Below are 27,854 nucleotides of genomic sequence, written 5' to 3'. Positions count from 1 at the left end.
ACAAGACAAACTGAACTATTTATTTAAGGGATGCAAATATAAGTTTCTAGTTCTACCAAACATTTGAAGAACAGATAATTCAAAGATAATTCTTACACAAGAAATTCTCCCCAAGAAGAGAGAGAAACTGGAGGCTACTACTGTACTTTGGGTGGGAGAGTCCCACACAGGAGGAGGAAAAACCCAGAAAATCCAGTAGGAAGTTACTGCAGTGGTTTAGCGGAGACTGCCAGGCAAGGGCTGATGGGTTCTTCTACCCACCTAGGTTCTTCTGACTGCTCTGAAAGTTAAATTGGCATGGGACAGATGTATAGGATAAAGTAGTGACGGTTGGCCCCAGCTAGGGTGGGAGCATTGGGACCCAGAGAAGCAGAGGATTAAAGAGAGATACAATAGACAGGACTTGGTGATAGAGCAGACACTAGAGGTAAGGTGAGAATGGTGCCAGGGAATACTCCTTTATTAAAAGAAGGGAAGAGAGAAAAAAGACTGCAAATCTGCAAATTACACTATTTACAATACAGTCCTAATTCTGATGCTTAAAAGTATATGAACTTTTCTAAAAATAAATTCAGTATCAAAAAGAAGAGAAAACTGCAATGGGTTAAAACACATAAAATGTTAAAACTCATGAGGTTTAAAACAAAAGAAGAAAGAGGAGATGAAGGGTTTCAAAGGTTTTAGCATTGCTGGGAAAGTCGTAAAAAACCAAACCAAGTTAAGGATGCGTGTTGTAGTCTCTGGCATAACCTCTAGAAGAATTTGAAACTAACAAAATAATAGATGTCAAAAAAGAAAGAAAGAAAAATGTTTCATTGATACAAATAAAGCCAAGAGAAAAAAAAAAGACTATAAATAGGTGGGTTAAGTAGAAGCAAAGAGTAGGACAGGAGAAAAGTACTGTCATTTTACTGCACATGTTCAGCACCACAGGATGCTTCCAGAATGTGGGAAATTCCTTAGGACAAACAACCTGATTTCTTCAACAACTAAATTGCAAGGGGAAAAACAGGAGGGGTAGTAACCTAAAGATTAAGACAGATACTGACCAAATGTGAAGTGTGGACCATGTTTGGATCCAGATTTGAACTAATGCTGCTCAAAAAAAAAAAAAAAAAAAGATATTATCAGAGAAACTTGAACATTAAGTGAAAAATGATTTAAAAGAACTATTTTTAGGTGTGATAATGGTATCGTACCAATTTTTTTTTAAAAGATTCCTTACCATTTAGAGATATATAACAAAGTAATGAAAAAATTACAAATGAAATGATGTTACCTGGGATTTGCCTAAATACAGACCAGTTTGGTGACAGTGGTGGTGGGGGATGCTCAAAAGGAAAGATGATGGAGATGGACCAGTGTGTTAACAATCACTGATCCCAAGTAATACTCACATGGGTTTGATTACAGTATTGTCTCTACTTCTGTATTCATTTGAATTTTACTGGAATGTAAAATATAAAGGAACAGAAGGAGAAAGGGAGGGAGAAGAGACCTCTAGATAGATACGTATGTATAGAAAATGTTTTGGCAGGATATATTTCAAAGTGTTTAAATGGTTATCTCTGGGATAACGTGATCACAATTTTTAGAAAATGGTACAAATTTATCATCTCCGGGTGGGGAGATCACTGGGAACTTTCAGTCTCTTCTGGCTTAGCTATGTTTTGTAATTGTTTCTACAGTGAACAAATCAGAATGTTCAAAAACTGTTTAAAAGGACAGAAGACTGCCAAAAAACAAAGAGCTTCCCACTTAAATCACATTTCTTAACCATTTCTGGGTCCCAGTCCCTTTGCAGAATCTGATGAAAGCTACTGTCTCCCCAGAAAAATGCACAATCCTACAGGATTTTTCATACAATGTTAAAAAAAACTCTGAAACCCCAGATGAACCCATACTTTCTATATTATTAGCAGTTATAATAAATAATAATAGCTGACTTTTATTGCATACTTGGTATGTGCCAAGCATGTTCCTAAGTGCTTTCCAAGTGTTAACTCATTTAATCCTCCCAGCAACCCTAGGGGATAGGTGATCTGATCACCCCCAGTTCACAGATGAGGAGTGGGGACAGAGAGACTGAATAATTTGCACAAAGTCCCATAGCTGCTGATTTTTTCGGTTGACTGGCAGAGCCAGCATACAAACTTAGCAGCCTGGCTCTAGAGCTGGCCTTTCAATTACCACATGAGGAGGCCACTCATTAGAGTTAAATCAAATGAAGCCAACGCAACATTCTCAATCCGGCTCTATAAAACCTCCTCTAACTCAGCTAGCACTAAATGCCTACCATGAGCCAGACTCACCCAGACACACAGCTCACCCTACCCTCACAACAGCATCTGTAGGGGACCATCCCGAACACCTGGCTGAGTGTTGGAGAATCAGAAGTCAAGCCTGTCTTCTGACTTCAAGTTCACCATACCACAGCTGATTTAAGTTGGGGAGATGGTCTGTTCTAAGTCACACAGATCTCCTTGTGGCCAAAATCTTTTCAAGATAACTGGTAGTGGTCCAGTTTACTAGTTCAATTTGTAGACCTCAAAATTAGCCCACGATGCAAAGCAATCTAGTTTTTGAGATATTTTTTCCCTCATCCCTCTAGACAGCTGAGACATCTTGGGTGGAGACATGCTTCTGAAAATTTGCACCTGAAGTTCATACACATGCACAGAATCGCCTGCATATACTGAAGACAACTGCTAGGTGCTCTGATACGGCACTGCACGCATGCACATCGCTGGTACAGATATGCACACGCAAATTACATGGAAGCCCTCCCGATGCTTACAGTTTCACAGTTCAAGCATCGAGTTTCATTGGTGAGCGTTCCCTGAAAAATCTCATGGACCCAGGTGAGTTCTGGTTTATTATTTTCCGCAGGTTCGTTCATGTTGCCATTTTTTAACTTTCCATTTTGTTTCTCCTGTTTCTTCTCTTCCTGCAGGATGTCCGCAATAGTGTTTAGCAAATAATTTAAAAATTCGTGAGCATCCTGTTGCATGTAGTTATCAAAGAGATCTGCAAGGGAGAAGGTCATTATTTCAATCTCTGGTTCTTGAAAAGCAAAGAAAATGCTTAATTTTACAAACCACACTTCAATATTCATATTGAAAGAGTGGACAGGTGTGGACTATATTCATCTCTATTTTGCAACTTCAATGGGTAAGCTTTTCAAAAATTTTTGTTCATTTCCATTTACCACCCATCCAGAACTAAATGTCCTATATCTCCCCTAAAAGTCATCATATAAAAAGCAACAAACATTTTCATTTGATCTACAAAAGAAAAGAAAAATAGCAGGTATTACTTGATAAGCTCCCTGATAAAATATCAATATTTAATATGATGTGACCACCAATGATCAATTATTCATTTTGTAATTTATTCAGACCAACAGGGTCTCTTCCCAAAGATCATATTAAACCCTGGACCAGGCTGGAAGCAGCTTAAATGAAACACACAAGGGAGATGAGGGTTATGTGTGAAAATGTATCTGTCTGTCTGACAGTGTTCTGAAACCAAATACAAAAGCTTCCAGAAGCCTGCCGCTCTTCCCCACCATAAGGACAGACAATCGAGAGACGAATGCAGCTGCGAACCTTCATTATTAATCACAGTCACAAGGAGACTCAGGAGCGCTCTGCTTCCTTCCCAGATCATTTTTATTCTGGTATGTATAAACTACAACTTTAAAAGAGAGCAATCAAATTAAATGAGACTTTATAAAACAAACAGCTGGTTAACTGTGCCAGTCTGTTGCAACAGGGCTGCAACTCAGAATAAGCAGAAGTCGCCGTGTCAAACATGTGTATGGTCATAAAAATTACCCAGGCAAAACTCCTGGAAGAACCCAGGCTCTACCACCCCTTCTCCGCAAAAAAGGAGATAGGAAAAAACAGAAGAAAATCAGTTGACAGTAGGTCATTTTTATCATATAAAAATATCAATCTGATATCCTTCAATTGTCTCTGGCAAATAAAAATCAGAGGTATTATTTGTAAATCAGCAGAGGCTCCGATTGGATAATACACATTTACTTTAATCACTTATGACAAGTTGAGAAGATAGTACTGTTTTATTCAATTATTGCATCAACCTATTTTTATAATCAGTGTCCTGCCTTGGGCAATCTTTCCTCTTCCAATGACCCTCCCCCCAAAAAACTCCTCCCAGTGTGGAGCAAATAAAAAGATCATTCCAAAATGCGATGATAAATCCAAAATTTTAAGTATATTTTTTATCCACTTTTGTTTGATATACTGGGTGGGAAAGGAGAACTATCTTTTCTTTAAAAAAAAAAATGGTATTTGAGTAGTTGGCCGTACTATTTTCCCATTAAAAAAAAAAAAAAAAAAAAAAGATTCATTCTGAGGACACAGAACTGTCGATTCTCCTTATTTCAGAGCCCGAAACAGCTCTGTCTCCACACTACTCACCATTTTCTTTTCTCAGCCTCGAAATGAACTTCTTTGGTGGGATCACGCCAACCTTCTTCTTCTGCGTGGCGATGCTGTGGAAAAGGTCTGCCAGGCAGGTCAGCAGGTTTTCCTTCTTCTTTTGCTGGGCTTTGTACGCCAGCACATTCTCCCGGAACGGCCGGCAGAAGTACAAGGCCTGGAGCACGGAGTTACAGTAGCATGTGTTTCCGAACTGCGGAAGGACAACAGGGACGGTTCGCATCAGGGTCCGGGGCCGCTCTGGACCCGGTCGGGAGAGGGAGAAGGCCACCCTCTGGGGACCCGCCCAGGTTCCCCCGTCTTTGTTAGAAGACAAGTAAGTCACTCTGACCACCAGTGCCCACCTGAGCACCACAGAAATGAATACAAGTACGCAAGCCTGGCAGCTCTCCAGCCCATAAACGTCTCTAAAATGATGTGAAGCACTCAACCTTGATTTCAAAAAATCTAATGAGAACTTCTGGTGCTTAAAAAAGAGGGAGATTCTGAAGAAGACAAAAAAACCCAGCGTAATATGGAGACCCAGAAAAGCAGCTGGCTACACACAAGATGTCACGTTGCTACACATCAGAACTACGGCAGGGAAAATAAAAATCCCAATCAGGAAGAAACCCGGGGAACTAGGCACCACTTTCTCCGCTACAACAGCCTTAACTGAATGGGGACTTGTTTCGGTTTCTCTCTTTCAGGATCCTAGCACCCCTGCCACTGGCTTCAGACCGCATCCCCTCACCTTCTCCAGAGCAATCTTGTTTCTGCTAAGGTGGCAACTGTCCCACTACAGTACTACCCAGTTCCTGGTCTCCTGCAATCAGATGAGGGCCCACGCAGTAAGATTTTGCAACTCTCAAATGCCCTGGATATTCAAGATTATGATTAATGAGGGAAAAAGTCACCATCTCACTGGTTTTCAACCCACTATAAAACCAATCCTGTGGGAGCACACGGAGCTGAGACATTCATTTTAGAATTTTTCATACACACTAAAATGAAAACAGTCTAAGGAAATCACAAGATTAATAACACAGATGACGAAATGCTGTGTAAGATTAAAATAGAACATGAACATCTTCTCAAGACTGGTTGTCGGCTTGTGTGTCGTTTGCCCAAGAGCGTGGCAGATGCACCGCCATGCTTAGTGTGACATTTCCACGTATGCTAAGACAGAACACTTCCTATTTTTATACATTTTAATCTACTTTGACACAATTATGTAATGAGACAAACCTCTTTTTAAGGAGAAGCTGGAACTTTCAAGAATTACCATTCGAAGTAAACATAAATGAAATTATTAGTAAGTTTAGCTCTCACAACGCTTCCACAGACTAGGACATGGCCTTTATTCTTTTTCCCTCCACAGTCTGCACTGTCTTTTCCCTAGACGAGGCAGAATTCCCACAACCTGAATAACTATCTTTGTAGAGCTTAAGCTTGAGGCCTTTGCACAATGACTAAAAAAAATGGTATTAAAATTAGAAGTCAGTATTAGTCACCAATATAATGCCCTATATGCCAGTACGTTAGCCTTCCTCCTCCCATTCTTATCTCTTTTACTCTGTACCTCACCTCTACCCAGACACCCTTTATTGACATTTGGCCCTGGGCCAGGGGATAACTCCTGGGAAAGAAAAGGAGCTAACTTTTACTGAGTGTCCACAATGTGCCTCAGCCTCATGTCAGGATCTTCAATAGGTGCTCTCATGGCTCCTTCATTATAACCCAAGATGTAGACACCGTTATGATCTCCATTTTACAGAGGAGGAAATGAAGGCTCAGAGAGGTCAAGTGACTGCCCAACGTCACACAGCTAGTGAACAGCATAGGCAGAATTCAGACTCAGGTCTGTATTCCTTTGAAGCCAACGTCCACCCTATTATACCATAGGCAGCATTCACTCACAGAGAATATTTCCAGCTTCTCCAGTGGAAATTACAACCTATCACACCTGGGCTCTGACAGAGGACGCTCAAAGCAGTTGTTCCAGAAAACTAACTGCTTATGAGTTAACACTAGATGTCACTTAAATCCTCCACCCCAGAGAGAAAGGATCAGGTGAGGACGTTCGGGGGGTGTTGGGTAATACTGCCTTACTACTTGGTCATAATCAACTTGTCAAGGACACAGAGCCTGGGAAGTCTGGCCACATACAAGGGGACCATTGCTGAGCACAAGTAAAATGAGGCCAAGGGATTTCAAGGTAAACTGGTCCCAGTTTCCCACCCCCACCACAACCTAATCAAGCTTCAAATACCACCACCAAGTGCTGCTGTTGAACAGTGGTGAGCTGGTAACACTTTCAATCCTCTGGCTGAACGGATGCATACTGAAACAGAGACTTCCCAGGAGCCCATCCAATTGTAAAGGGAGAATGTGTAAAAGCAGATATCGCTACAAAGGCTATTAATATCGCTTTGAAAGTTACACATGCAAAGGAAATCCTTTAAAAGTGGGGTTGGGGGAGGAGGAGAGAACCTGGCCTACTAATGCAATAATTAAATCTTTTTTCTGGGGCAACTCATACCTTCAAAAACAGGTCTCAATCTCCCCCACCCCAATATTTGCCACTTCTTAGAACTAAGGAGCATGAACAATTATTTAAAACTTGCAAATGATGAAAATGGCAGTGCAGTTGCTTCAAGAGCTCTGAAACATTAGATTAAAATAGTACATTTTAAAATACTTACATTGACCAATCCGAAGTAGTGTTCATTGATTGGAAACTGCTCTGGACCAATGTCTTTTTCCAGAGCAGAGGCATTGGTGCCCTAAGAGAGAAAAACAACAAAAGTTCTGTTGTGTGTAAAATAGACAAGAAAGCAAAATGATACTTGAGAGAGTCCACTATGGAGACCAGCATCCCCTCTGGTCGCCACAGGGTTTGGTGATGGTCCTGCTGAAAGAACAGGTGTCAGAAGTACACCAGTAGATGAGGTAGTAAGGCCAGCCTATTTCTCTCCTCATCCAACTTCGTCACTCCCTCGAACTTGTCCTACCCAGCTTCAACTATCTTCTGTCAGGAAAGGAGGTTTGGGACAGGCAGATAAGCAGACTATCGCTCAGAACTTCCGAATAAAACATTCTAAGCTTTTATACTACTCGGTGGTGTACAGAATCATACCACCATTTTCAAGGTCAATGGCATCATTCTGATAGAGGTTTATCCATCGTGCACCCACTATGTGCCAGGCACCACTCTAGGCTCTGACAACAGAAGAGCAAAGACAGCCGGAAAGAAAAAGCAAGCACAGTGGACGGCAGGTTGGAAGGTGCTAAGTGCAGGGAAGAAAAACAAAGCAGGAAACGAGGGTGGGACTGCAGGGAGCAGGGAGTGGAGGGGAGGAGAGGAGGGAGGAAGTGTGGAGGGTAGACAGTTGGAGCTCAATTTAAATAGGGGGGTCAGGGAACTGTGAGATCTCCAAGAAATATTGTGAATAATGGAGAAACACAATGTAAAACCTAACAGTCCCCAAACGGATCAAGTTGGTAAGCCATATGAACCCCAGTTCAACTCTCCAACATGATAAGAAGTTACTGGGTACTCCCACTGTGTGCCAGGAGCTGCACTGTTTATTCTCACAACAATACCATTAGGTAAGCACTATCATAATCCCCATTTAACAGACAGAGACTTAAGGCTTAGAATGGTTAAGAATCTGCCCTAGGGCCATGGGCAGCCAGTCAGTAAGTGGCAGAGCTAGAACCTGAACCCAGGAGTCAGACTTGGGAGCCCATGGTCTTAACCAGATGTGATGCAGAGCAATCCTATTGAACAAAAGCATTTACTGAGCCCTGCTGAGGGCAAAGTGGTCACTGGTGATCCACACAGAGTGCCATTTCCCCCCAAGGCCTGGATGAGTCAGTCTGCTGGGACAAGGAAAAGTGACCAAAGTTCAGTCCAACCAGGTATGGGGGTGGGGAGGGCCAGGCCCACGTGGACCGGTGGCTCCACCATCCTTCTACAGCCTTCTCACGTTCTCAGGCAATCGCAGAAGACTCACTGTTCATAGAACCTCAAAGATCTGGGAGACAGGTGTTTTAAAAAGAAAGAGACTACTATGTTTTACTTAAAAAAAAAAAAAAAGAATCTGCTGCTGCTACTTACTCTGGGCTCACAGAATTAGAATCTCCCATCAAAGAAAGAAATGGCCAAAAAGCAGGCTGAGAACTGGTCAAAATGGTCATGTGTCAAAAGCAAACATTAAATGCAGAATAACTCAATTCTAAGCAAACAGAACCCCAGCAGAAATAGCACATTCCACCCTCTTATCATAATCTCTTTTGTTTCCACTTGTTTTCCAGGTCCATTACATTGTTTCACCAATCGAAATTCCTTTCCTCAACATCAGAGACTTTGAGTTCGGTGGTCATCTGTGTGCACTACAGTGTTCACTATCTTTTCTTGTGTGTGTGTGTGTGTGTGTAGTTTTTGTTGCCTTCAAAATAATGTGACTCCATATACAAGGCTGAATTTTTAAAAATAATACTTAAAGAAAGCAGGATTTTATGGTATAGACAAAAATCACTAAAATTTTTCAACAAAGCTACACCTCAGTCATAAATCGATGTCAATAATGTGTATTAAATACATCCATAGCCACTTTTGAAGCAGCATTAGAATATATGGCTTCGAGCCCAGGAGGGATGTCAGATATAAAAGTATACATAGCACATGAGACAGATTTCATTAAATCTTTCTTTATGAGGTAGCCATGTATTCAATCCATGATTTTTGCTATGTGGGAATTCTTGGGTGGAGTCTGCTTTTTTCTACCTATCTTAATATTTTCCCACTGAAGAGGCAGTTGGTGGGGGTGGCTAGTTATGACTCATGCCAAGTACGGTGACCCAGGGGCAAGTGATGAAGAGGAGCACCCTGGACAAGAGGCAGGGACCACGAAGGCAGTGCGGGAGCACCCACAGGACAGCTCGGGGAAAGAGAGTGAGCTAACGGTGTCTTCGGTGAAACCTGGCTCTTCCCTGAGGTCCACACTTCCTGCCACCCTTCAGGTCAGGCGTGCTCATCTTCTTGCTCAGCGCACACCAGTTCTAGCAGGGTCAGGAGAGGAGGTCAGCCGGACTCTGATCCTCAGAGCAGCTTCCAGACCACTGCACCTTCACCCTCCAGTCAAAATACCTGCCTTCTGCGCCCTCTGCCTCCCAGCACTGTACAAACCCCTTCCTTTCTCCTCTTCTGGTCTGACCTGCAATTCACAGACGGCCTAGTTCTCCACCCCATCTCCTGTCCTCACTTTGGGTGCTCCACGTGGCAGCATCTTCCCACATCCTGCTCGCTCAGTGATCCCATGTCCTCTTTTTCAGCTGCCTTTATCCCTCTCCACTTTTTTATCTTCCACTCCACTCCAGCTACCCACTCCCAAAGACACAACCTGGGCCTGGTCACCATCCCAAAACCCAGCCAGGCTGGGCTCTGCCTGCCGGCTTTGCTCCATTACAGCCACACTTAACTCGCTGAGATCTCTCATCCTCTCCTTTCTCATTCAGCCTAGAGTCTGGGGATCATAATTTCAGGTGCTCCTAGAAACACCTTTATCCTGTCCTTTGGTCACACCACTTGGCAAAAAACCAACCCAGTGGGAACCAAATTATCCACCTTCATCGAACCTACACCCAGACAGAGGGGCAATGCTGGGGGCGAAGTTGCACCCCAAGCTGACCGCATGCACTAGGACTCACCAAATTCAAGCAACCTTCAATGTGCCCACTTTCCAACAGCGTTTTGCCAGTGCACTTACTCTTCACTCCACAGCGACTATTTCCAACCTTCCCCAAGCCCCTCAAAACTTTACACCCCTCTGTCCCTCTCACTGGCCACCCATTCAATAGAAAAAAAAATTAAACTGGCAGAGAGGAATACTCTTAATTTCACACACCCAAACCTTCAAACCTATGTGCCCAGCTCTGTGTTGGAGATCTCGCTCTTGTCCAAGGTCAATCTCTCCTGCACCATTAGGTCCTGCCCAGCTGAACTGAGTATGCCTCAGTGTCTGTCATGTTAAAAACACACACACATATCTTCCCACATCTCCCCAGTTACCACCCTCTTTCTCACCTCCCCTTTAGAGCTAAACTTCTTTAAACAACTGTCCATTCTAAAACATTTACAAATGGATCAGACGGTTTCTAAGATTTGTTTCAAATAATCCAATAGGGAGAAGTGGGAGGTGGAGGGGGGTGAGGATAAAATTATGCTGGTGGAAACAGACTCACAGATGTAGAAAACCAACTATGGTTACCAAAGGGGAGAAGAGGGGAAGGATAAATTAGGAGTTTGGGATTAACCGATACATACTACTACTGTATATAAAATAGATAAACAACAAGGACCTACTGTATGGCACATGGAACTATATCCAATTTCTTGCAATAAGCTATAATGGAAAGAATCTGAAAATACATGTATATATGTATGTATGTGTATGTTTAACTGAATTGCTTTGCTGTACACCTGAAACTAACATTGTAAATCAACTACACTTCAATAAAATTTTTTAAAAAAAGAAAAGGATTTGGCAACAAAAAATGGTTAAAATGGAAAAAATTATGCTTGAGAAGCTGAGTGGTGGGTTTGTGGGGCTTACTGTATACTATTCTGTGTATACTTTTACACGTACATACAGGCAAGATAATGATCTCCCAAAGACACCTGTGTCCTAAACCCCAGAACTTGTAATAACATTGCCTTACATGGCAAAGGGAAATTTAGATTGCAGCAGGACTTAATTTGCTATTCAGCTGACCTTAACATAGGAGGATTGTCCTAGATTATCCAGTTGGGTCCAAGGTAATCACAAGCATCCTTAAAAGTGGGAGACAGAGCGGAACAACCGATCAGAGTGGTATGATGTGTGAAGGACTTACTGTGCCTTTGCTGACTTTGTAGACGGAGGAAGGGGCCAGGAGCCAAGGAACCAGGGAGTCTCCAGAAGCTCAAGAGGTAAGAAAACAGCTTCTCCCAGAGCCTCCAGGAAGGAAGCAGCCCTATGCTGCCTTCATTTTAGTGCAGGGGGACCCAGTTCAGACTTCTGCCCTCCAGACTATAAGACAATAAATTTGTACTGTTTATACCACTAAGTTAATGTTAATTTGTTGCAGCAGCAACAGAAAACTAATACATATGTCCAAGGTTTTCCATAATACTCATTAAGACTTGTCTCTATTTCCTCACCCCCACATCTCTCCTCAAAATAGCCCCTTCCAGATTCTACCCCCTGATGAGTTCCCAACACTGTCAACTCCAGAGGGCACATTTAGCTGCTAGCTTTCTCCAGGCGTGGTCTGGGGCCCTCTCCCCTCTCTCCATGTCGCTCTGTGTAGGGTCCAGGTGATAACCATTCTAGTGGCTTCAATCAACAGCTATGTGCCAACCATTTCCAACTCTCCACCTTCATCCCAGAAAGCTCACTTCTGAGCTCATTCAAGTGGGCCCGCAACATCATTTTACTACGAAACTAGAACTTCCACATCTCCTTCCCCCCAAATCCAAACTCTTCCTGGGGTTCTCCACTTAGTACATGACAATGCCACCTTCCTCCTGGCTCCGGCTAGAAACCCAGGGGTCATGCCCCACATCCCCTCTGCCCCGACACCCATCCGTCACTGTGTCCTATCGAGTCACTCTCCTTCAATCGCTCAAGTCCATTCGCTTCTCTTTAATCCCTCCCACTACCAAGCCACCAGCATCTCTCATCTGAATTACAACAGCCTACTAAATGGCCTCCAACCTTACTCACCTCTAACCCCACTGCCAATGCGGCAGCAAAAGTGCTCTTTTTAAATCCAAACCTGCTTTAAAATCCCCCAGTGACTTCCACTGCTGTTCCCATCACCTCCTGCCACTCATTCCCTCGTACACTTGGCTGATTACGATGGTCTTCATTTGGTTCCTCTAATACGTCAAGTTCTGTCCCCTCCATCCCCTGCATGCTCTCCCTGCCTCTTCAGCTGGCTGCACCCTGTCATCCCTCTCAGGGAATTCTTTGCTGGCCACCCCTAGATTCAGGGAGTCCCTGTGACAGACAGAATAACGGCCCTCAAAGATGTCCACACCCTAATCCCTGGAACCTGTGAATATTAACTTAGATGTCAAAAAGGACTTTGCGGGTATGATTAATTTAAGATTTGTGTGATGGGATTATTCTGGATTATCAGAGTGGGTCCAGCATAATCAGGGGTCCTCATGAGAAAGGGACAAGAGTACCAGGGTCAGCGAGGAGCTATGATGACAGAAGCAGAGTTCAGAGAGAGATGTGAAGATGCTATGCTGCTGGCCCTGAAGAGAGAAAGGGCCATGAGCCAAGGAATGCAGGCAGGCCCTGGAAAAATGGGAAAAGGCCCTCCAGAAGGTGAGCCACTCTGCTGACACCTTGATTTTAGAACTTCTGACCTCCAGAGCTCTAAGAGAATAAATTTATCTCATTTTAAGATGTGAAGTTTGTGGTAAAAATTTACAGCAGCAATAGGAAATTAATACACTCCCTTCCCCAACAACCTCCACCCTCCACTCAGAGCATACTGTGTCTCCCTTACAGTATTTATTCCAACTGCTATAACATCTGTCCTATCCTCTGAACTATATACCTCATGGGAACAAAGACAATGTTTGACCACCTTAATATTGCACTCAGTGGCTAGCATGGAGCAGGCCCATACCTGCTGGGTGGCTGGTGGGGTGGAGGGGTGGTCAGTTGGAGGATGGATGCACAGATGGTGCAGTCAAGGCTGTGTGAGCTGCTCCCACGTGCACAGTCATTTGGACACAAAGGTGTGAGTTTTCCTTGTCTACTGTCCAGTGAGACCTCAGCGGTACCCTCTACCACTCCCCCATTCTCCCTTCTCTGTTACAAATACACACCCTAGAAATTCCTTCCTGTGGATACAGAATGCCACTGATACTGACATTTGGAACCAAACTCTTGCTTCACACACTAGCATTTTCCATTGCAGTCATGAATTTTTGTGCATCTTCAATGGATTTGGGAGTTCACTACATTAAATGTAAATCTCTGTGTGATAAAAGGACACAGATATGGTGGGGAATGTTTCAAGAGATGATGATGATGGTGGTGGTGGTGGTGGTGGGTGCTTAAAGACCAGTTAGACAGTATAAATCAAAATTTTAAATAAGGATATCCTTCAATCCTGCAATTCTACTTCAAGCAATTTAGTCTACATATATACTCACACAGGTAGGAAGGACAGACTGTAACGAGGACCCAAATAATCCAGGCATGGCTGAAACACAATGGAAGTTTATTTCTCTCTTTCACATAAATACACAAGAGCAAGCAATGCAGGACTCAGGCTCCTTTTATCTTGTTGCTCTGTCGTCCTTAAGAGTCTATCTTTGGAAGCAACGTGGCCACTCCAGCTCCCTCCCATCAAACACCCTCTGCCAGGGGGAAGCAGACAAGGCGGGGAGGGACCGCTCCTCCCCTTTCAGGAACGCTCCTGGAAGCCGCACGCATCCCTTCCGCTCATGATCCCGATGGCCAGAATCCTACACACGGACACACTGAGCTGCCAGGCAAGCTCGGCAAACATACTCTTTACCTGAGCAGCTACACGCAGCTAGCATCAGCCATGGAAAAAGGACATGGAAGGAACAATCAGCAGTCAATGAGTCAGATGCTCCTCCCTGGCAAGGTTTGTAACAGCAAAAAGTTAGAAATAACTGGTTAAATAATTATGGTAATAAACAGGACGGAATATCATGTAGCTACTTTTTAAAAAAAGTGAAGTGGCTCTACAAGTGTGGCTATGAAAATCTGCCCAAGATGCAGTGATAAGTGAAAACACGTTACAGCGTGACTCTGTGTGCAGGACGGTGCTGGAAACGTCCTCCCTTCAGTCAGCAGACACGGAGTCCTCTCTGGGCCCAGGCTCTACATCTGAGGGACACCAAGTGAACAGAGCAGATTGGGCCTGCCTTCAACACCTACATTTTAATGGAAATTCCAGGAGGAATGCTTGAGCAGTTATTAGCACTTGTCACTGGTGTCTAGGGGGATGGGACTGGCAGATGACAAGGCCACCAGGGGGCTTTTTGTTTTCTCAACTGTTCAAATTTTCTACTATGAGCATATATTATTTTTGTCACTAAAAATTTAATAAAAAGTTCCCAAACTAATATCCTGCAGACCGGTTATCGAAGTAAACTGCAAGGTGCATTGCAAACCCGAGAGCCTGCACTTGTACTGCTGGCACCCAGCACCGCGGCACAGAAGGCAAGCGGGAGGCACTGAAAATGACTGACCACACGTGGAACAAAAAACTGAGCTATAGCGGCAAATCACAGGGTCTGGAGGGATGAGAAACAGAGTTCTCATTTCCATCAGTGAAAAAATTTGATAACCTTTGAAAAACAATGTACCACACTTTATTAAAAATAGAATCTGGGCTGGGACAAGTTCCAACAAGAAGACTGTAATGCTGGCTCTTCAAAGCACTTCTGAAAGCTATTGTGTGACTGCTGAGGGGTGCTACAAAAACACAAAACCAACAATAGCAACAACTTGGAAAGGATGAATCACAAATATATCAGATGCGTATAGAAAGGCATTTCTTTTAAAGCAATTCTAAAGACAATTTATAAGGAAAACATGTTAGAATTTCTTCCTCTGGGGGAAGGGGGAAGGAGACAGATCCTTGCCCAGGAGGACATAATGAAAACAACAGGACTGCAAGGTCTATAAAAACCGACTAGAACACTTGTCATAATATGCAGGAGCCTAAACCAAAAACAGAGACCAGGAAGGGGCGCTGGAGATCAGCTAGACCGTTTCACAGATGTAAAAACCAAGGCCCAGAGACATAAATGTATTTGTCACACCCAAGGCGACCCATTCTGTTGCATCCTGAGGCAGGCAGGCAGGCAGGCTCTCTTTCCAGTTTGTATAAAGCAGAGAAAGGACCAAAGTAACATGGAAGGATTTCTAAGTACATAGAGAATAATTCATTCATTATAAACCATGAATTAAAATATATGACAGGGGAGGTGAATGTTGTTGCTAAAACCACATTTTTAGCTCTATGTTCAAAAAAAGGCTATTTTACTTACTTTACAAGTATGACTTCAAAGTACAAAAGTACATAGAGGACTAATTCTCAAAAGGAGTAGTATTCCCAGACTTCTGAGGACAAAGGGTCATTCCTTGAGCCTTACAGAGAAAGGGAAGCAAAAATGAAGTTATACAGCCCAAGATCTCAGGATGAGTCAGGAGCCTCTTGTCAGAATTCAAGGCTGGTTAGGGAGGAATTACAGTCACTGACTCCCAGATGTAACTAGTGATAATAATTATAGATAACAGTCACTGCTCTAAGCACCTGATATATACTTTACTCATTTAAATCTTCATAATAACTCCATGAGGTAGGTGCTATTTCTGACCCCATTTTAAAGATTAGAAAACTGAGGCACAGAGAGGGTGGATGCAGCCAATGAATACTGGAACTGGATTTGAACTTAACTGAATCTGTCTCCAGAGTGTATGCTCCCAGCCATTACACAATACTGACTGTCAAGGTGGTGGGGTCCCCTCGGAACCCCAGAACTGCAGGAACTGAAGAACTGAGGAAACAGAAGGGGTCACAGAGTTATACAGGTAAACCCCTACTTTTGAGCCACCCCTCAGAATATACTAGAATGAGGAACACACGTGTCCTTTTTTGTAAAATCACCACAGAATACTGCAACCTGTTTAATGAAAATGTAACACTGAGGTTGGGAGTCAGGAGAAACTTGAGATGTAGTCAAGAAGTGGATTTTTTTTCCCCAAAATGGTTTCAGGCTGTGAATCTTTAGCCAAATAGAAAAAGAAAATAATATTGTTTAAGACAGAAAGAGAAAACAACATCAAAAAGTAGAAACGAGTTCTGAGGAGTAAACCATTTTACTCCTAACAGTGGAATAATGTGCACTCTTACTTCCCTAATTTCTAAATTTTGGGGTAGATACTGACATATATATAAAACAAACAAACAAACAATGGACCAGAGAGAAAGAACCTACCAGAAGTATACAGAACAAAATATGCTAATGCACTGATACAATTCATCTCTCAGTGTGGGGGTTACTTTGGAGGGGTGAGTGGGAAGAAGAGCTGTGAATTCCATCAGGGGAAGAACTGCCGTTGTTTTCTTACCCAAAGAAAGCTGTAAAATTATCTGTGTGCCTCTACAGAGACAGAAGTGCAGCCTGCAATTCTGAGCCTCTTGGTTCAGAAGGAGTGCATCCAGTTCTCTGACTCCCCAGAGCCATCCCCTCTACCTCTCCACCTCCTCCTCAGCATTGGCTTTAATGGCAACGTCTTCAATGTCAAAGCTACCATCCCAGCCCCTGACCCTTCCCTCTCACAGAATCCTGTATCTCACTTCACATAACTTACCACAATTTGTAATAACATACTTTTGGGGGGGCTATTTAACATCTGTCTTCCCACTGGACCACAGGTTGGCAAATGTCAATCCATGGGTCAAATGTGGCCCATCAACTGCTGTTGTAAATAAAAGTTTTATTGGAACACTGCCACGATCATTCATTTACTTATTGCTGCTACTTTCAAATACAATAGTAGAGTAGTTGTGACAGAGACACTGCAGCCCACAAAGCCTAAAATATTTACCGTCAAGCCCTTTACCAACAAACATGCCAACCCCTACACTAGACCATAAACTCTATGAGGACAGGGGTTACGTCTGATTCGGTTCCCAGGACCTTGCAGAACATCTGGCCTATAAAAGGCACTTACTAAATTTGCTGGTTAAATAAACTTGATAAGCAGGGTAAGCAGTACATGCCACTCGTTGTTCAGAGCACCTCACGTCTCTGTGTTCACTGAACCTTGTCCACTAACCACGGCAGTTCCACTCATGCAGGAACGGAGGGACCTGCTCAAGCCCACTCAGCCAGTAAAGGCGGTGCCGGGACTCAACTCCCAGGCCACTCGGTTCCAGAGTGTGAGCTCCTGACCACAGTTAAGAAAGATCGTCTCTTCTTTCACATTTCTAGTAATTCCTTAGCTGCAGATGTAGGGACTGGGCAGAGGGTCACGTCTGTTTCTGAGCATACCCTCTTGGGCTGTTGGCTGTCACACAGCACCTAACCAGGTGTGCACAGTACCCAGAGGGGCTACAATGCCGCCCATCCTGCTCAGAGAGCAGACAGGTCACGTGGTCCCACCAAGCAACACTGAGCCACATTCTCCCTCCAAATGTCACTCAGACTCACTCGCCCCATTTCACAGGTGAGGGAAATGAGGTGGTTAAATGACTTGCCAAGGTTAGTATGAGGCACAGGTCAGCTGTGAAGCCAGGATCTTAATCCCATCACACTACAAACACAACTCCTGTGCTCACAATGCTCCTCTGCCTCCAGTTCCCCTCCCGGCTTCCATGAGGAGCCAGGCATCCACAGGAAGGTAGTTAAAGGGCAGTTTCATTCTGCACCATGACAGCATAACAGTTCCACATCTTCTATGATCCCGAGTAGGGAAAAATAACTGGAAAAAAACCTCAACATGACGTCACTTAAAAACCATAACAGAAGCAAAGACGTCTGCTACTGAAGAAAGGCGACCTGGGGATACATCATGATCCCAAGTCCTCACAGAAGGGACAGTAAAGAGCAGCTAGAGACTCTGGCTTGTAAAACAACTCTCCACCTGTCTAGAGACAGCATAACAAAATCCCCAGGCAAAGACAAAATTTCAACTAGAACATTGAACAAAGAAAACTGGGTCTGGGTCTGTCCTCCAGCTGAAAATGAAGGAGGATATGTTCACCCAGTCACTGAATTCAGTGAACTTGAGGTAAGAACCCCATTCCCAACCCAATGTCTGCAAAGTCACCAAGATGCCTCCTCGACTATGAAGTCTCTTAAGCTCCTACTTTACCCAGAGGTACCCTTCCTATCACTTCCCCGGAAGGCAGCACCGGTGGCATGGGATCCTGGCAAAGCCCCAGGTCAAAGAAGCCAACTCTGCAAATTTAACTAATAGAGTACTTCCAAGTACTTTCTTCACAACTCTCTAGTTCAACTAGAGAGCTCAAGGTCTTCATCAGTGAAAAATCAGGACACCAGTATCCCCACCTCACAGGGTGGAATCCCTACCCTTGCATCAGTATTGCACATCAGAGCTATGCTACTCTAATGTAACGAAAACATTCTGCAACATACTGATTAGGAAACATAAAATATAAAATTCCATGCTCTCTTCTTCCATCCCCAAACAGGGTGGCAATGGGAGAAAAGAGAGCGAGCAAGGGATCTTTACTGCAGTATGACACAAAGCGTTCACACTGCCATGAGCGAAGTCCAGAAACTGAAAACATGTATAATGAATGGACAGAGTAATTTTGTATCTGTCAAGTTTAGTCATAAAAACGGGGTTTGTGTTTTATGTATCTTTGGGATTTCTATTCCATTTTGCAATTAATTTTTCATTGCATTTTACAAAAGTATCAGTCTGTGACAGATTGAAAATAAAAATAAAACTGGTCCTTCCCCACAGACTTTGAAAATAATTGCCAACAGCAAAGCAGTTAAATGAAACTGAGCTTGTTTTCTGAAATGTGTGAATAGCTGCTCAAGCTCACTCCTAATCTGAGAAATACAAACTAAAAATAAACGAACACACCATTTTTTCCCTCTACTGGCAAAGATCAAAAGGTTTTTGGATAGCACCCCACTTTGGCAAGGCTGAGGGCAACAAGAGTCACACATATTGATAGTGGAAGGCAATGTGGCAAAAACCCATCTATGTAATACATGCAAATCCACTCCTAGGAAGTCAGCTGATAGATATACTCCCACATATACCAAATGATGTATGGACAAAGGTGTTCCCTGCAGGCTTGTTTGTAAAAACCGAAGACTGGAAAACTACCTTCATGCCCATCAGCAGGAGGCTGGTTAAGTGAATTCAATACTTGCAGGCAATTGACTACTCTGCAGCCATCAAAAAAAAAAAAAAAAAAAAAAAAAGAGGATGCCCTTTACACACTAGCATGGATTCACTTCCAATATACAAAAAGCAAAGGTCAGATCAGGAATAATCAGCATATGCTACAAGCATGACGTGTGTTTTAAAAAACTCGGAGAGAAATATTAGCATATTTGTTTGTATATACATAAGATACCTCTGAATGGAAGCTGAAGAAACTGTAAATACTGATGGATGCCAGAGACAAGAACTGGGTATATTTGCAACATATGTCTTTTTGTACAATCTAAAAGTTCTACCAGATGAACTCATAGGACTTTTTCAAAAACTTTAAAATTTTTTTTAAAAGAAAGAAACTGAGTGTAGCTACTTGTATGTTTCTGTTAGGAACACCTAACTGTGTACACCATGTAACACAAAAGGGTTTGTTGTATGCTTATCAGATGACTGAAAATCTTTCACTACATGAAGTGCCCTCATTACTAGGAAAGGAAAAACACTGTATCCTGACTGATGATTACAAAGGCTTTGCCACACACCATCAGCCCTGTGTCTTCCAGCAAGATCTCAGTCGGAAATCACAGCTTCTTCCTCCTTTTGTCTGCTCCACATGCTTCCCCTCCCTAGTCTTGCCTCTGATTGGAAACCATATTGAGTTCACAACATACTAGCTCATCTCTTTCTCAGCACCGCTCACCAGAAGTCACAGTTCTTAACACCTTACAGACCCAAAAAGACCTAACTCACCTGCCCAATGTCACGAAAGCTACAAAGTGGCAGGGTCAGGACTGGAAGCTGGGACCTGGGATCTGGGGTTCAGGGCTCTTTCTGCTACATCCTTTGGACTCCTTTGCTAGTGGGAAGGAAGGGGGCACTAGAAGAAAACAGCAATTAAATGGCCAGGCATTGGGCTAAGCACTAGACAGAAATGATTCCACTAATGTCCCACAGCACCCCAGGGAGGGAAGTTCTCTCATCACCCACGTGCTATGGATAAGAAGCAGTCTCTGAGAGTCTGGATGACGGCGTGCTCTCACACCCACCCAACAGTGCTGTGGAAACTCCAACCAAATCCCATCCACGTGCTCACCTGCCTCCAGAAGAAGCTCACCAGCCTGCAATCTGCCAACCAGGTAAACCATAAAGAACCTCTTATCTGAGCCAACATCTCCCACACTATGGACCAGGAATCCTCGAGGGAAGGGAGATAATCTTAGGTGGCATGAGTATGAACATTTTTAACTTTGGCAATTATGCTTTTGATATGTATTAGAAAAGCATATAACTAGCTCATCAAACCCATTCCTTCACAGATGTCTCCGCACAGAACGAGGCCAAATTAAAAGAAGCTGAACAGATTTAAGGACAACTACTAAATAAATAAGTTTGGGTGGTTCTGAGATACAATGAAAACCATGGAGGTCAACAGGCTGACATTTGAGAATCACTGGGCTAAGCAAGCAGATCCAGTCCGTGGTGTTCCTCTAGAGGGAGAGAAACTTGGGGACACCTCAGCAACCAAGGCACATTAGTTCTGAATGTTGCTTTATGTGTATTCATTTTTCATCTGCCCTCCCCTCTCCATACCACATGGCCTCTGCAGGACAAAGTCAGCAGAGCATCCTGAAACCCTGTACTTAAAGGGCAGTGTCCTGTGGCAGCTTAACCTGGATAGCACTAATTACACCTACAGTAGTAGATCAACTGGTACCGAATAATTATTTTGAGCACTGCCTCCTACTCCGCCTCACTCTGAGTTTCCGACTTGGAGAGCTGACTGGGAGAAAGCTGTGAACCTCTCTCTAGCCCTGCATACCCCAGAGACAGTGAGCAGCACTCCCCCCGCCCCAATCTCCCAGCATCTGCAGTCAGAATGACACCATCTGGTGAGTTTCGCCTCTGCTCTTGCCCAGCCTCCTTCCTCAATCCTACTCCTCCCCAAATGCCCACTAAATGTAGACAGCAGGTCAAAATGAAAGAATTCCTTCATCTTCTGCAATACCAGCCCAATGGCTCTGTGCTTTGAGTAAACCAAAGGAAAATGTTCAACACTAAAAGATAATTTTGAAAATATGCAAGAGGGCATCACAGCTCACAAACTGCTTCAGTAGGCACGGCAGCCTTTGATCCTCCCAAAAACACGAGGAGGAGGGTATTTCATCACGTCTTTTTGTGTTGTAAAAAGATGGGGAAACAGGTTCTGAGATTTAGCAAGCAGGATTTCAAACCCCAAACTCCTCCACTTTGATCCGTAAGTAAGAAAAAAATTGTTTTCTTTTTCTTCTTAGGGCTGTGATACTCTAACTGTGCACCCCAAACCAGGAGCATCTGGTCACCGGAGAGCTCGCTAGAAATGCAAAAGCTCAGCCCCACTCCTGACCTCCTAAATCAGAATCTGCATTTTAACAAGATCCCCAGGTAATTCCTGCGGACAGTAACATTTGAGGAGCACTGCTTTGCTGCAAGGCAATCCCCCCGCTCTACCACACTACAGCTCTCCTTTCATGTACCCAGTCATTACATACTGTACGCCTACCACACGTGTGCTAGGTGCTGTGCTGAATGCTGGGAAATCAACAGTGGGTAAGAGAACATAGCTCCTGCCCTCGTGGAGTCTAACACAGAGGTTTTTCAACCCTGGATGCTCATCAGAATCAACTATGTCACTAAAAAAGGTGGGGGGGGGGGAGCCTAAAACCCACCCCAACCTACCTACACCTCCACACAGTCAGAAACAGCTTCAAGTCCTAGAAGCTGTGACTCAGAAGAGCTCCAATTCATGCAGCTACCTTGGAGAGCAATTCGACAATATCTAGGGAAGCTGCAGTGGGCATATCCCAGGGCAGCGTTTCCCCTTCCAGGACGATAATCCTGGAGAAATGGAGGCACGTGGGCAAGGAAGACAGGAATGCTCACTGCAGCACTGTTTCCAGACAGAATATTTTGGAAACTATCCAATTGTTCCCAAATAAGGACAAGGATAAGTAAACCGTGGTTCAGTCAAAGAACACTGTTAAGGAGTCATTAGAATGAATAAATAAATAGATGGATACGTGTCAACATATTCTCGAGTCGAACTGTTGAGTGGAAAAGATAGTTGCAAAAAGCCACATATTTTTACACACACACACACACACACGCACTGATAGACTGCTATGGATTCATAAATATGAAGTACACAGACATGCCTGGTAAACACGTACCATCTTCAGGAAAATAGATAGTTCTAGGAGGAGAGGAGAGGGACAGGGGTGGTTAAGGGTTTTTTTTAAGGTAGTATCTCTAAAAAGAGATCCTAGCCAAGGACGATTATATTATGTCTGTTAAATCCGAAAGGCTGGCATTTGGGGATATAAGATACATTAAATTACATTCTTTTTTTTTCATACTTTTTTGGGTGTTAATAATGTTTCATGATTTAATTTTTTTTTAAATTTCTTTCAAAAGCTTCAAGGAGAATGTGATTTACAGCCAGGGTTGGAAACCCCTGTTCTAGGAGCATAAAGTAATAAAACTCTAGCAATTTAATATTAGGAAATATATCTACAAAACAGCAATGATCTATAGCTCTTGCAGTTAAATTACTACCTTAAATAGTCTTACATAGAATTTTAAAAACTTTCACGTGGCAGATAATTTCTATAAGGTATATATATATATATATATTTTTAGGAGACTGAGGTTATTACCAAAGGAAAGCAATATTTCTCAAAGTAGGACCCTCACCTGCAGCAGAAGGAAGGCGTGAGAAGGGAAGGGAGTACTTGTTACAATGCAGATTCCACATTCCCAGCCTTAGACTGAATCAAAATCCCTGGGGGCAGAAACCCAGGGTCTGAATTTTTAATAAAATAATGCGCCTGAGGGCACAATTCTTTGGTACACTAAAGAAATGACTCAAGTATAACATATTTTAAGTTGTTGTTAATCATATTTTTAAAACCATACGTGTCTATGTTCAAGAAGGTGACATTCGTCATACTCTGAAAATTAAAATAAAGCACAAGGCATGTTTTCTAAATATTTGAGGTCGTAATTCCACAAGTACGTTCAAGTAGATCCTGATAAAAGCTGGCTTCCCGCATAGTATATCTAACCCAGAGACAAAGAAATGTATTTTAGGAAGAATGTAACTTCGCATTGCCTTTCTTAAAATAACTTCAAAAAGCAACTGGGTAAACAGGAAAACTCCACCGGTCCAGCCCTGCTACTGTCCTCACCGGAAGGGGCCCCAGACACGATACTCACCACAGCCAAATTCAATTAAACAAAGCAGGAGTGATGTCACTTGAGCTGAGACCTGGCTAGCACAGCAACAGATCCCAAATTTCCTCTCAATACTCAAGCTATCATCTAGACTCCAGTCTATAATCCTTTTGCTGCAAGTTTTCCACCATCTTATTATCATATCCTCAGCTTCTACCTTCAGTTCTATCCTTATCTTTCTTGAGTTTCTCTCTGGTCTCCCTGATGCTCCCCTTCATCTGTTTCCCTGTGCAGACAAAACCAACACTGCAATCCAGACTTGCAAGCCTTAGAAAACTGCTCCGGAGCCCCTGGATTAAAAACAACCTAGCACAATGAACACATGAAAAGATGTTCAGCCTCACTGGTAAACAAGAAATGGCACATTTTACACCACAAAGATCCCATCTCATGCCCATCAGACTGGCAAAGTATCAAGTCTAACAGTACTGAGTGTCTGCAAGCATGTGGAGTAACTGGAACTCCCAAAGGCTGCTGGCTGGAAGGCAAACGGGCACAGCTGCTTTGGAGAGCAATCCAGCAACATGTTAGAGTCAAAGATGCCCATTTCGTTTGACCCAGCAATCTCCCCTCTTGGTATGGACCACAGAGAAAAACTAAACATATGCACAGGGAGACAAGTTCAAAACTGTCCCGACACGCATGCAACACTATAAACCCAACGATAAAATGAATAGACAAATTGTAGCATACTCATGTGATGGAATATTACACAACCAGCTAAAATAACTTAGAATTACATGTGTTTACATGGATAAATCTCAAAGTCATAATTTAAACAAAAGCAAACTGAAAAGCAGTGGTTCAGTATTACAAGAGCGTGTTTAAAACATGAGGAAGCAATACTATATCTGGTTCATGAATACATACGTATCTAGTTAAAGTATAAAAACATGTGAAAAACACCAAATTCAGAAAAGTGGTCACTGTCTGGAGGGAAGGGGGATGAAATGGGGAAGGGCTTGCTTGTATTTGTAATATTGTATTCCTTCACGGGGTGATAGATCCTGGGTGTTCATCCTATCAGTCTCCTTATTTTTTTGTATGCCTGACATTGATCACCACCTAGAAAAAGCCCCAAGTCTGAGCTACTTTAAAGCATTTGAGGGTTCTGAAAAAGGAATCAGAACTTGATGGACAGGTGGAAGGTTGGACCTCTGAGTGGAGAGCTTAGAGAACCAATAGGTCTCCCGCACACTCTTAGACCTCTCCACAGCAAATTGTTATTCTCAGAATTGTAAAATTCCAGGTAGCAGACTTGTGCAAAAATTATAGTCAGAATCCCTGAGCAGAAACATTCCAAAAAGCCTTTAGTGCCAGGGTTGGTTGCTGATATAGAATTTATCTGCCTTAAGAAAAGTTTATCCTTGTTCATTTTGGGGTGGCTGTTCTCTTTAAAGATCAGCAAGGCCTTTCAAACCCTTAGCCTAGCATTTAGTTTCACCACAACTGAAGGTTTACTATAAGAAGTTGCATTAAAAATATTTATGCCAGAAAAGTTAACTAGACTAAAAGACACCACCTTTTATAACTCTTCCAGTCAATCTGCTTTGGGCTGACTCCGGGGGAGGCTAGAGATAAAACCACCAAGAGACAGATACCCTCCTGATGCTACCACAGAACTAAACACCATCATAAAACCTCAACTCATTCAAACGAACTAGACAGCCCAGGGTAGAAGGGCAGAAAAGACATGGGAAATAGAGAATTCTCTCTTAATTGCTAAAGAAAATCAAAACTGAAAATTACTTTCAATTACAACCCAAACAGACCAAAATTCCACATTAGTGAAAAATAAATAAATAGGTTTTACTGTTTGGGTGAACTGGAACACATTAAGTTGACATCCAGAAAATGGTATCACAATCTTTAATTCTAACTAAATATTGGCATTCAGCTTTGTTTTCCCCTACGATTCCAAAAAAACCAGAGAAGACTCTGTAGACCTAATTGTCAGGTCCTGACCCAACACAAACTCCTCCATATTAGATCTGAGAGGCCAGAAGAACAGAATTTTCTTTAAATATTAACCCACCCCACTTCAAGCTGCAATTTCTAAATCTGACAACTATCAGAGTAGAAGCTCACACATGACTTTAACCACTCTGAGCTAACACATTAGACTCAGCTTACAGTCTCCAATTACCTTTTTTTTTTTTTAATGGAGGTACAGGGGATAGAAGCCAGGATCTTGTGCATGCTAAGCATGCGCTCTACTGGACCCTGAGCTATTACTACCCCCCTCAATTATCTCTGACAATGGGAAGCAGGAGTAACAGTAATGAGGAAGAGACAAGTTATCTCTTCCCCCAAATTTTGAGATTCACATATTTTTAAATAATTAAAAATTTTCTTCCAACTAGTCTCAAAATACTTGCCTCAAATAAGTAATTGACTTACCAATATAAAATGACCACTATAAAAATCCCCTAGCTTTGCTACAAATTTTTTACTAATTTTACTTTCCCTTCATACCAAGGCGACTTCATCTGCTTACAAGAATTCAAATCTGGCACTCACAACAGTGCCCAATAATATCCTGGATGCTGAAATGCTAATATCTGGTAAATACAGCTCCATTTTAAACAAAGTAGCTAGGTACTCAAGTAAAGACTCTAAGAAATACTACTAAGACGCTTTTGACAACCAAAAATACATATATCAGCTTTACAAGTTGAGGGAAAAACTAAGGGCCCAAGAAATACAACAATTTATCCAGAGGCACCATTAGATTCATGCTTAGCTGGAGAGACAGTGAAAGGCAGATTCCAGTTCCAGATTACATTGACTATCATAATGTCCTCATATAAAATTAAAAAACAGTCAATTGTGGGTCAAATGTAAATTATATTAAAGAAAGGCCCTACTGTGTTCATCAGTCTTTCTACTATACTGCTTCTGAGATTTTGTTCAACCTTTATCCATGTGGATATCACACTGTATTGAAATTATTTCATCTTCACCAATGTTATATGCCCACAAGATAAGAAACCACTGAGCTCCTTGGGAATAGGGACTCATCTCATTCAGTTAAGCACCACTAACATGGATGTCCTCAACAGATAGTCATTTCTGAGAACAAAAATGTAAGCTATTTGACACATGGCATTTCTTCCATGGCACATCTTACAGCAGTATTAACAAATGAAATTAAGATTTGATGATTTAGGCCATGTTGCATCAGTACAAGTCACATTTCTAGAAGGCACATTTGATTTCTCCTAACAAATGCTTCCTCTTTAGAAAATTCCAAGGCTCTTCAAGCATTAAATTTACCCCCAAAAAACCTTCCATTTGTAGGGCCATTAAAAATATGTAGTAAGTTAAGTCCATTAGTCTGGACAAAAGTCAGAGGATTATCAACAAGGAACATTTTCTCATGCTTGGTAGCAGGCAGCTAGTACATTTTTAAAATTACAACACACCAGCCAAACAAGCTTTACTATCTCTGAACCAGATACACTGTGTGGCTAAGCTGACAAGCCCAAAGCAGATCAAGAATCACTATGGCAGGAATTCACATGAACTGAAATTAAAACAAATGGGAACTCGCATTAAACTGCCAATGGACAATAAAACTTTAGTGAGGTAGGAGACAAGTGGAGGGATGTGAATGTTTTCCAAGACCCCTATGTCTAAAACTGGCACAAGAAGTGTGGGGGAAAGAAAAGGTTTTATTTCTCAATCACACTAAGGATTTGCTACAAGGTTTTTTCCTGCTTTGCTGGGTCCTTTCTTGCCTGCTGGACTAAACAAATCCACTTCTCAATGTTAGGTCTTGGTTTGTACAAGCCTCACCTAGAAGGATATCTTTTAACACTCTCTCTGGACACACAGCAGCCTGTTTAAAATATGTCAAGTGACCTGCTTAAAAAAATGCAATTGCTACTTGCTCCTACTACTACTACTCAAACCAGCTGGGACCAAAAGGAGTCAGGCATGAGAAGGATCAGTTAAGAGTCCCAAAGACAAACTAAACGGTGAAGGGAGACCCACAGAAGACCTACCTGGAAACAATTCATCATCGAGTGAAAAATCTAAAGAGGAAACCAATGAAAATGTATCTCTGATCAAGTGAAAAGACAGCAGTCTCCTCATCACCGAGCCTCCTCTGCAGGAAGTCAGACTGGGAGGGACCAGGATGACCTGAGCAGCCTTTTAT

At 42.6% G+C, this 27,854-nt stretch overlaps 1 protein-coding gene across 4 annotated transcripts in view; it reads right to left on the bottom strand.

The window, feature by feature from the left end:
• Positions 1-27,854, bottom strand: part of USP46 (ubiquitin specific peptidase 46) — a 58,400-nt gene that overhangs the window by 27,917 nt on the left and 2,629 nt on the right. For all 4 annotated transcript variants that reach the window (XM_031434708.2, XM_064486714.1, XM_031434715.2 and 1 more), the window contains exons 2-4: positions 7,151-7,231; positions 4,446-4,659; positions 2,798-3,027 (exon numbers count right to left, since the gene is read on the bottom strand). In XM_031434708.2, coding sequence (XP_031290568.1) covers positions 2,798-3,027; positions 4,446-4,659; positions 7,151-7,231 — 525 coding nt within the window. The remainder of the gene's footprint in view (positions 1-2,797; positions 3,028-4,445; positions 4,660-7,150; positions 7,232-27,854) is intronic.

This window comes from Camelus dromedarius, chromosome 1 (genome assembly GCF_036321535.1).
Source record: "Camelus dromedarius isolate mCamDro1 chromosome 1, mCamDro1.pat, whole genome shotgun sequence".
Taxonomy (NCBI): domain Eukaryota; kingdom Metazoa; phylum Chordata; class Mammalia; order Artiodactyla; family Camelidae; genus Camelus; species Camelus dromedarius.
This window is presented reverse-complemented; position numbering and strand designations above follow the sequence as displayed.